General features: G+C 35.1%; 1 protein-coding gene across 1 annotated transcript; it reads left to right on the plus strand.

Moving 5' to 3' along the window:
- Positions 1-541: 541 nt before the first annotated feature.
- Positions 542-7312, plus strand: LOC130813267 (kinesin-like protein KIN-5D). The gene is made up of 23 exons (XM_057679066.1): positions 542-732; positions 1022-1249; positions 1546-1675; positions 1763-1918; positions 2005-2481; positions 2561-2658; positions 2743-2899; positions 3015-3084; positions 3209-3285; positions 3375-3428; positions 3542-3622; positions 3731-3842; positions 4000-4086; positions 4177-4352; positions 4432-4593; positions 4664-4771; positions 4849-5007; positions 5091-5174; positions 5397-5602; positions 5688-5789; positions 5879-5988; positions 6079-6230; positions 6795-7312. Exons 2-23 carry the CDS (start codon positions 1059-1061, stop codon positions 7047-7049), a joined length of 3204 nt encoding a protein of 1067 aa, XP_057535049.1. The 5' UTR covers positions 542-732; positions 1022-1058; the 3' UTR covers positions 7050-7312.
- The last annotated feature ends 3155 nt before the right edge of the window (positions 7313-10467 follow it).

Genomic DNA, 10467 nt, shown 5'->3' on the forward strand with positions numbered 1-10467 from the left:
ATGGGCTATGGTGAGCTAAGAGGGCCCATTGTAGTTAAACTCATTTATTTTTTATTTGTGAGCGTGTTTGACCCACTTTTTTTTTATTTAAGTTCATTTTGGTTCTTATCTAGCTCGTTGTATAGATTTAGATGTTTAGCCATGTTCCACACTTTTTTCTTTAATTTATTACATATTTTAATTATCTTTTCATTTTATCCCTATATAAATTTTACTTTCACATAAAATATTATTTTTATCCACTTATCTTAGTTTATTTGATTTAGTGGATAGAGAAAACAATATTTGCCATATTATTTTAATAACATTATTTAATTTTGTCTTTTTCACTTTTCAAAAAATTTTAAAACGACATCCACCGATCATCATAACGGTCACAAACCAAAGATTCAAACGGACCACCTAATCTAACACCGTTATTTCCGACCTTTTCTTTTTTAACCATAACGAATAAATCTCCGTTCTACCAAAAAGTACAAATAACTAACGCCGTCAGTTTTACTCTTCTTTATTTAAAATTCACTTTCTCTCTGCCAAAAATATAAAATAAAATAATAAAAAATCACCAACTCATCTTCTTTAATCTTCCTCTCTGTTTATCTAACACTCCGAAGACTCATTACATTCATCATTTTATTTTCTTTGAATATTTTTTTATTTTTTCGAGCATTTTTGAAATCTTCTTCAACAATTTTCCTTCCACTTTTTAATTTGCCGGCCATTTTCAATCAGGTTTTACTCTTTAGTTTCTTGCAATCTTTTTGGATTTCGATCGAAGTTCAATTTGATATGATTTTGTCGTTTTCGATCTAGCTACAATGTCACTGTTATTTCCATTTTTTCTATCAATCAAACCTATTTTTTTGAGCTAATTTTGATTATTAATGCAATCTGTGGTAATCAAAGTCACTTGAAAATAGGATTGAAAATGTGCATCGATTGTAGCTGTTAAAGATTTATTTTGTTTTACATAAATTATGGTTGATATCTGAGTAGTTTTCTGTTCGCTTTCAAAAATTAGGGTTTTGAGTTATTGTTGGTGAAGTAAAATACTTGCAATGGAGAGCAGAAGAAGAGGTGGTGGTGGCGGGGGCGGAGGTGGTGTAGGAGGAGAGATTAATACAGTTTCTCCGGCACGTACGCCAAAATCAATGGATAAATCAACGAGAGATCTACGGTCGGATAATTCTAATTCATTCAAAAGTGATAGAGAGAAAGGTGTGAACGTTCAAGTTATAGTAAGATGCAGGTAAGAAATGAGATTATTCCAGTGAATAATAACAGACATTGATTTGTAAATTGACAACACATTACATCAATAGTGAAAATGCTAAAATTGTAACTGGCCAACTATTTGGAACCATCTCAATATTATGCTGTGTTATAGCCCAAGATATGTTACCTCTTCACACAAAGCCCTTTGGGGTAAAAATATGGATGTAACATTGGGCCTCATCATACCTTGCGCTGAATATTCGAATTGAAATGAGGTGTTTTGTCCAATATTTTGGTAGGAAATTGATTTTAAGGGCTTTGATTGTTTAGGCCTTTGAATGAAGATGAGAAGAGGTTGCAGACACCAGTGGTGATTACCTGTAATGAGATTAGAAGAGAGGTATCTGCTGCTCAAATTATAGCTAATAAGCAGATTGATAGGACATTTACTTTTGACAAGGTATTGGTCTTCTTTAATGGTTTCATGTTTTAGGTTTCCCTTGTGTTTGGGTTGAATTTGCAATTTCTGACATATGGGATTATGCAGGTTTTTGGTCCGACATCGAAGCAAAAAGATTTGTTTGATCATGCTGTATCTCCAATCGTTAATGAAGTGTTGGAGGGGTATAATTGCACTATCTTTGCTTATGGTCAGACTGGTACTGGAAAGACGTATACTATGGAGGGAGGAGCTAGAAAAAAGGTTTTTACCAGCTTTGTTGTTTTATAGTTTTGTGAATTGTTGGCTGTAAACTCATTGTTCGGTTTAATTTTTATTGTGTCCTTCAGAATGGGGAGTTTCCAAGCGATGCAGGGGTCATTCCAAGGTCAGTTCGTCGAATTTTTAATATATTGGAAGACCAACAAGCTGAGTATAGTATGAAAGTTTCCTTCTTGGAGTTGTACAATGAAGATTTAACTGATCTTTTAGCTCCTGAGGAATGCTCAAAGTTCATTGATGATAAGTCCAAGAAGCCATTGGCGCTTATGGAAGATGGTAAAGGAGGTGTGTTTGTTCGGGGTTTGGAGGAGGAAATAGTGACTACTGCAGATGAAATTTACAAAATTCTTGAGAAGGGTTCAGCAAAAAGGCGTACAGCTGAAACACTGCTTAACAAACAAAGTAGTCGCTCGCACTCTATATTTTCAATTACCATTCACATCAAAGAGTTTACCCCAGAGGGTGAGGAAATGATCAAATGTGGAAAGCTTAACCTAGTTGATCTTGCTGGTTCTGAGAATATCTCTCGCTCTGGTGCTAGGGAGGTATAACATGTTTTTTATTTTATTTCATGCATATTATATGTAAGCACAAGAGTTGACACTATGAGGATGACTTGGACAGGGCCGAGCTAGAGAAGCTGGGGAGATTAACAAAAGCTTACTTACACTCGGTCGGTGCATCAATGCTTTAGTTGAACACTCTGGACATGTTCCATTTAGGTATAAATTTGACTGATCTGTTACTTGACACTGTTTTTTGCTATATGAATTCTCCTACTAAAATTGTTTTTGGAATGATATCAGAGATAGCAAATTGACAAGATTATTGAGAGATTCCTTGGGGGGGAAAACAAAGACATGTATTATAGCCACTATAGCTCCATCAGTTCCTTGTCTTGAGGAGACTCTGAGCACCTTGGACTATGCTTTCCGAGCAAAAAATATCAAGAATAAACCGGAGGTCAGTGGCCTAATGACTTCTGTTTTCTCATTCATACGTATCTGTTTCTGTGTTGTATTCAATTACTGTTATCGCTAAAATTTTAACAAAAACCATGGTTTCATCATTCTCTCAGATTAACCAAAAGATGATGAAGTCTGCACTGATGAAAGATTTGTACTATGAAATTGAACGGCTTAAGCAAGGTTTAACTCCTCTCTCCTTATTGATATTCTCTATGTTGGTTGCAATTTTACTTTATACTTATGTGTGCCAAGAAAAGAGGGTTAGGCATTTCATTGAAACATCGTATGCTTATTCTTAAATCAGAGGTGTATGCGGCTAGAGAGAAGAATGGAATTTATATACCACGTGATCGTTATCTTCAAGATGAAGCAGAAAAGAAGGTTAGTTTTACCACTCACCATTGATTTTTTGTGTCATTTGTAAGTTTAGTGTGAACAACTGAGTTATACTTTCTGTGGTGCTTATCCAGGCATTGACTGAAAAAGTAGAAAAGATGGACCTAGATATGGAAGCTAAAGACAAGGTATACATGATATCTTAATTTGAGTATTATGTTGCAATGTGCAGATCATTTATGATTCCGAAGTAACATCTGCTTGATGATTTGTTTATGCAATGTTTTCTTTGGTTGTTTAGCAATTGGCAGAACTTCAGGAACTCTATAATGCTCAACAACAGTTGACTGCAGAGTTGAGTAATAAACTAGGATTGACTCGGGTATGATTTGATGTGCCACATAAAGTTTACTCTCAGTGAATATATTTGACTGTCATTTCCTATGGTTGTTGCTTTGCTTCTAATAACTCAATTGATTGTTGCCTCCAGACAAAGCTCGAGGAAACTGAGCATGCCTTATCTGATCTTGAAGAGAAGCATAGGCAAGCAAATGCAACTATCAAAAAGAAAGATTTTATAATAACAAATCTTCTCCGTTCAGGTGAGCAAAGTTCAAAAATGCCCTTGAATATTGTGCCTTGTTGATGTGGTCTTATGTTCCTGTTTCCGTAGTTTCTAATAATTAAGTTTTTAATGATAATATTAGACGTTGGATTTCGTATGAAATATTGAACTAAAGAGTGGTGCAATCATTTCAGAGAAATCCCTTGTTGATAGGGCAATTGACCTACGGACAGAACTGGAAAATGCTGCATCAGATATCTCTAGTTTGTACGCAAAGATTGGTTGGTTCTCCTAATACTAAACATGGTTCAATCATCTTTCCTTTGCATAAAACAACTTAAGAAAGCTAATAATCCTCGGTTGTGTTACAGAGCGCAAGGACAAAATTGAGGATGGAAATAGGACCCTTGTGCAGAAGTTCCAGTCACAGTTGACACAACAGCTTCAAGTGCTGCATAAAACTGTTAATTCATCGGTCACCCAGCAAGAGCAGCAACTGAAAGATATGGAAGATGATATGCAATCCTTTGTATCAACCAAAGCAGAGGTAACGTCAAGTTAATACTTTGCTCGAGTCTCATTAGTCTTACCTTCTGTTAAATGCTTATCACTTACTGTGCTTGTAGGCTGCTGAAGAATTAAAGAAACGTCTAGAAAAGTTGAAAACCATGTATGGCTCTGGCATCAAAGCATTGGATGGTTTAGCAGGAGAACTTGAAGGAAACTCTGAGTTGACATTTGCAGAATTGAATTCAGAAGTATGTAAACATTCGTCAGCCATTGAAGAGGTAAGACATAGAAATATTTAACAAATTCTGTCACTTTCCAAGGATTTCCACTGATTTGGCTTTATGACAGCATTTCAACCGATTCGCTCATGAAGCTGATGTGTTGCTAAATGGGCTTCAAAGTGGTCTTAATGATCAAGAAGAGAAGTTAATGGCGTATGCTGTGAAGCAGCGTGAGGTCAGTTTTTGTCACGCATAAACCAGATGATGTGGCACATTGCCAATTTGGTTGACTGTTTCATGTAACCATTGCAGGCGCATTCGAGAACTGTGGAGACCACTCGTTTGATATCTAAGGTTACATTGAATTTCTTCAACACCTTGGATGCACATGCATCGAAATTGACTTGTATAGTGGAAGAAGCACAAATTGTAAACGAGCAAAAGTTGTCTGATTTGGAGAGAACGTTTGAGGTGATGTTTTTGATTCTTTGAAGTGTGTTTTTCATCATCTCATATATTGTAGACTCTAATATGTTGCATGGTTGAATATGCAGGAGTGTGCTGCAAAAGAAGAGAAACAATTGTTAGAGAAAGTGGCTGAACTACTTGCAGCCTCGAATGCTAGGAAAAAGGAACTGGTATGTTCTTACCCTCTCCTTTTAAGTTTTTTTTTCCTGCTGTGTGCCTCTGCATCACATTCCACACATACTTTCTTGTCTTGATAAATTTAGTTCTATTACTTCTATGTTGTTTTTTGTGATCATTAATCATTATCGGCAATTGGGTATTGTACACTGATTGATAAACATTCTAGTTTAGCGACCTTTTCAACCTCTTAAAATTCTTGTGACTTATTGCAGGTTCAAACAGCAGTCACTGGTCTTAGAGAAAGTGCAATCTCCAGGACTAGTCAATTTCAGCAAGAAATGTCAACTATGCGAAAAGATACTGAAACTGTGAAGGACAACTGGACTGTTTATGTCGAAAAAACCGAGTCCCAATATCTTGAGGACACCTCTGCTGTAGAAATTGGAAAGAAGGACCTTGAAGAAGTCTTGCATAGCTGGTATGTTGATACATTTTTTTTAGTTGGTAATCTCTTGACTGGTCTTTGTCCAAACCAATCATTAATTTCTTTATTAACCCCACAGTTTGGAGAAGGCAAAGATGGGAGCCCAACAATGGAAGGATGCGCAACAATCGTTGCTAAGCCTTGAAAAGAGCAATATTTCTTCGGTCGATGAAATTGTCAAGTGAGTAGCATGGTTTGAGTTCATCAGCATTCTCATTTTCATGGGAGGTATTGTATATGCACATTTACAACTTTATGTTAATCTTGCAGAGGAGGAACAGAAGCCAATCAAATACTTCGAACTAAGTTATCTTCTTCTGCATCATCTACATTAAAAGATGTAGATGGAACCAACAAGGATCTCCTTACTTCGGTTGATCGTGAGTGTCAAACATGTGAAATTTAATGTTGATTTGATAGTGTCCGCGTTCTTTGATTTTACCAATGACACCTCATATAATGAATTGCAGATTCTTTGCAACTGGACCATAATGCGCGTGAAAATCTCGACTCTATTATTGCTCCTTGTTGTGAAGACATAAGAGAACTAAAGAGTGGCCATTACCATAAGATAGTTGAGATCACTGATCATGCAGGAAAATGTCTTCTGACCGAATACAGGGTAAGAATTTAGAATGGACTTTACATGATTTACATATGATTGCATGGGTTCACTAGCTGTAGTAGCAAGAAGATGGAATTTTTCGTGGTTTCAAAATAATCTTTGCTGTGAAAAATTTACCTTATACAACAGTCAAGTTACCTTACACTAGAGATATGAACCATCTCATTGCCTGATATATATTCTGATATTGGAAGGGTGGAGCGTGTGTTTGGGAATAGCCATTATGTTGTAGAGAATGCACAATTACAAAACTCGATCACATTAAACGTAAAATTATTATATATTTTTACTGTATTAGGCTATATGAAAACATGAGAGCAAGGGTGGAGCAACAAAAATTGACAAATTAATTGAAGCCCTGTGCAACTTTTAAAAAATATAATAATTTTTAAACAATTTTGTATCTTAAAATACTTAACATATACTACGTAATTTAATATTTAGGTCCCCAACAATATAAGGCACTGTGCGGTCGAAGATATTGAACATGTTTTAAGATCATATATGAGTTGCATTTTTATTGAAACTAAAGAACTGCCCGTATCTTTCTCATCTGAACAGGTAGATGAGCCAACTTGCTCAACTCCGAAGAAGCGACCTATCAACCTTCCTAGTGTGGCATCAATAGAAGAACTACGAACGCCTGCCTTTGAAGAGTTGTTAAGGTCCTTTTGGGACACGAAGTCTGGTAAACACGCAAATGGTGACGTGAAACATTACACGGGGCAAAATGAGGGTGCTCAGTCTATAAGAGACGCAAGGCTCCCCCTTACGGAACTATGCCTATGCCATGTACAGCATGTATATGAATCATGAAACTTCTATTTTATTCATTCGTTCATTGTTTGTTGGGTTAATCTCATTGTGTGATTCGGAAACACGATTTGGAAAGTAAAATTTTCAGGAAACTCTGTTGGTGGATATTTCTGTTGAAGTACCAACATGTTCTTTAGTGAGTTTATGCCAATTTAGGATAATACTCCTAAATTGGAAGTGAAAGAGGGGGTTCGACCCCAACAATGGCAAAAGAAAAAAATGTAAAAGATGATGAAAAATCGAATGTAACAAAAGAAACAAAACATTAAGTTTAATGAGATATCTTGAATACTTCCCCCTCAACAAATGTTTACTTTTATTAATGGATTTAAGAATACAATTATAAATAAACTCTTATACTGGAGAACAATCTCTCAAGCCATACATCTTGCAATTGAGATCTCACAATATTAATATATAGAAGAACATTTTCAAATTTCTTACAATGTACCCTCTTACAATATGTTTGTGTGTGTTGTGGTGATTTGATTCTAAGAATGATGCACCATTATATAAAAGCTTATATATCATTCTAGAATCCTCACTAAACTCAACATCAATAGCATATTAACATTCAACATTTAACATAGCAATAAACTCTATAATAATGCATGACAATAAAACCATATAAAAGCGCACCATTATTCTTAGTTTAATTAAATACACCATAAAGTGACACATTAACCCACCCATAAATTAGCAATTAATTATATATTTGCCTTTTGTTGCACCCTTTATGTTGCTTTCAACATAATGTGACTTCTTTGAGTAATTGAGTCACTATCATCACACATAGATAATTTGGCACTTGCACCAACAAGAAGGAATATTGGATTAACTGAGAATTTTGACTGTTTGTCAAGTGAGAGGAGAAAAGTCATGAAAAAATATATATCTATTTCATAAGAATACACGAGCATAGGAATTATGAAATAGTTCAGTTCATGCTAATCAAATTTACCAAAATATGATTAATACTTTTTCTGTTTTGAAATACTTGCTACATTACAATTATAGGTATTATTCATCATTTAAGCTTATTTTATATATTGCGACTAATATGTAAAAAAAAATATAAGTAAGTTCTTGTTTGAATCATTTAATCACATACTTTCATAATATTAACTTTTTATAATTTTTAAATGTGCCTAGTTTAATGTACAAATGATCAAAACAACACATTAAATTGCTTAAAAAGTCAAATGTAGCAAGTATAATGAAACGGAGGAAATAATGTGAATAAATATTAGTGTTAATTTTGATGATATGTGTGCTATGTATGTCAATGGTGATGAAACTTTTTTGGCCATGTTTTTTGCTTCATAATTTTTTTATTACAATCTAATACTAATGTCAATGAATTTTAATCTTAATTTTGATGAAAGGTGTGCTATGTCATTTCAATGGTAATAAAACTTTTTCGGCCATATTTTTCTTTTATGTGATTTTTCATTATCATTTAGTGCTACTTTCTTAAATTATAATGGACAAGAATGAATTTTTTAAGAAAAAAAAAATGATGAGTAGGACGAACATGACCTACTCAAAAATGATAAAGAAAGAATAAACCTTATCAGGTACTCCTAAGTTTTGAACCAAATTAGGGCATTCATAATAGTGACATCTAGGCATGGCCACGGTCCGGGTTGGTCCGGTTCCGTTTCGGTTCCATCCGGTTCCGGTTCCACCCGGTTCCGGTTCCGGTTCCATTTGGAACCTGTCGCGAACGGTTCCGGTTTTGGTTCCGGTTCCGGGCGGTTCCAAACGGTTCCTTGGCGGTTCATGAGGCGGTTCCAACTCACGGGACGGGCGGGTCGGACCATCGGTTCCATTTTTATTTTTTCTTTAAATATTTATATAATAAAAAAATACTATAATATTGCGGACGTACCTTTGATGATTACTTGATTATTAGCGAAATTCATTGCATGTCAAGTTGTCATCGTTATTGAAATATTTACTAAAAAGAATGAAAAAAATAAATTAATAACAAACGAAACAATGATAATGTCGATAAAGATGATTAATAAAAAAAAAAAGGAGAAAATGGACTTGAACCTAGTACCCAAAGGAATACTAAGCTGCCTACGTATCCCGAAGGAATCAAAGCCCACGTAGTTCTTTGTCATACCTTTTATTTATAGTTGTTGAATGTTGATTTATCGTTGTCGGATTGATCCTATTCGTCTTCGTCATCATCATGTGGTTGGTTAGATGCTTCCGCTGACTTTCCTCTTGACGATGATGCAGATGTATCCATCATCATCCATGGATCATCATCGTCGTCTTGATCATCATCATTCCTTAGTCCTTGTGTTCGAATCTCCACTTGATCCCAATCTTTCTTGCAAACACATATTTGAATACTCTGTGGAGCAAGACGAGATCTCTTTTCGTCCAAAACTCTTCTACCTGCACTAAAAGCAGACTCCGACGCAATTGTTGACGTGGGAATTGCAAGGATATCCTTTGCAATTCTCGATAAAATGGGAAATTTTACAGATTTTTCTTTCCACCACTCTAAAATATTATAGCTACCTTGGTCTATTTCAAAGTGGTGTTTAAGATAACTATCTAGTTCTAAATATGAGGTCGAGGAAGAAGATGATCCTACAAAACTATCATCTTGACTCATTATATTAGCTATTACCGAATTATAGTAAGAGGGACGTGCCGAAACGCTAGCACGCCTAGACGTATCGCGTTTCGGGTTATATACACTAGCGTAAAAATCATAGAGTTCTGCTAAATATTTTTTACATGTTCCTACATAATTATGTACATCAGTAGGCGGGCGATCTAACGATTGGTAGTAAAATCCTATTACTTTAGTAAGGACCTCAGTTTTAAAACATGGGTCCAAAATGGTTTCGATTCCATAAATATAAGGAAATTCGGTAAAATATGCCTTCCATTTTTCCATCATATCTGCAAGAATCGGCTTCAAATATGGGTTAGTATCATCATGCGTATATTTAAGGAGATGATAAAAAATAGTAATACACTCACTTATTACTAAGTGAACGTTCGGTTCATAAACATATGAAAAAATCTTAGTCGCGTGGTCATACGCTTCTAATATGTTATGTACACCTATAGCTAATTCCCAAGTCTCATCAGCTATGTAACTATCTGTACACTCACTATATAGTTGTGTTATAATTGGACGATAAGCAATCGCCTTTTTTAATAAATCGTTGGTTGAGCCCCAACGTGTAGGAGTATCTAATGACCAATACACTTTTTTAAGTTGATATTGGTCACATAATTGTTTATAACGTCTCTTTATCTTTCCAATCCTAAGCCACTTCACTATATCCCTAATTGGTTATAATAAATCGCTTAATTGTTTTATGCCAGCTTGGCAAGATAAGTTAACTATATGCGCACAACAACGTATGTGTAATAAGCTACCCCC

This window comes from Amaranthus tricolor, chromosome 5 (assembly GCF_026212465.1).
Source record: "Amaranthus tricolor cultivar Red isolate AtriRed21 chromosome 5, ASM2621246v1, whole genome shotgun sequence".
NCBI lineage: Eukaryota > Viridiplantae > Streptophyta > Magnoliopsida > Caryophyllales > Amaranthaceae > Amaranthus > Amaranthus tricolor.

Excerpts from the sequence above, each read along its gene's own strand:
- LOC130813267 (XM_057679066.1), top strand. The coding sequence starts at position 1,059 with ATGGAGAGCAGAAGAAGAGGTGGTGGTGGCGGGGGCGGAGGTGGTGTA. Across the intron at positions 3,843-3,999 it reads AACAAATCTTCTCCGTTCAG|AGAAATCCCTTGTTGATAGG; the intron begins GTGAGCAAAGTT and ends CAATCATTTCAG. Across the intron at positions 5,008-5,090 it reads ATTTGGAGAGAACGTTTGAG|GAGTGTGCTGCAAAAGAAGA; the intron begins GTGATGTTTTTG and ends TTGAATATGCAG.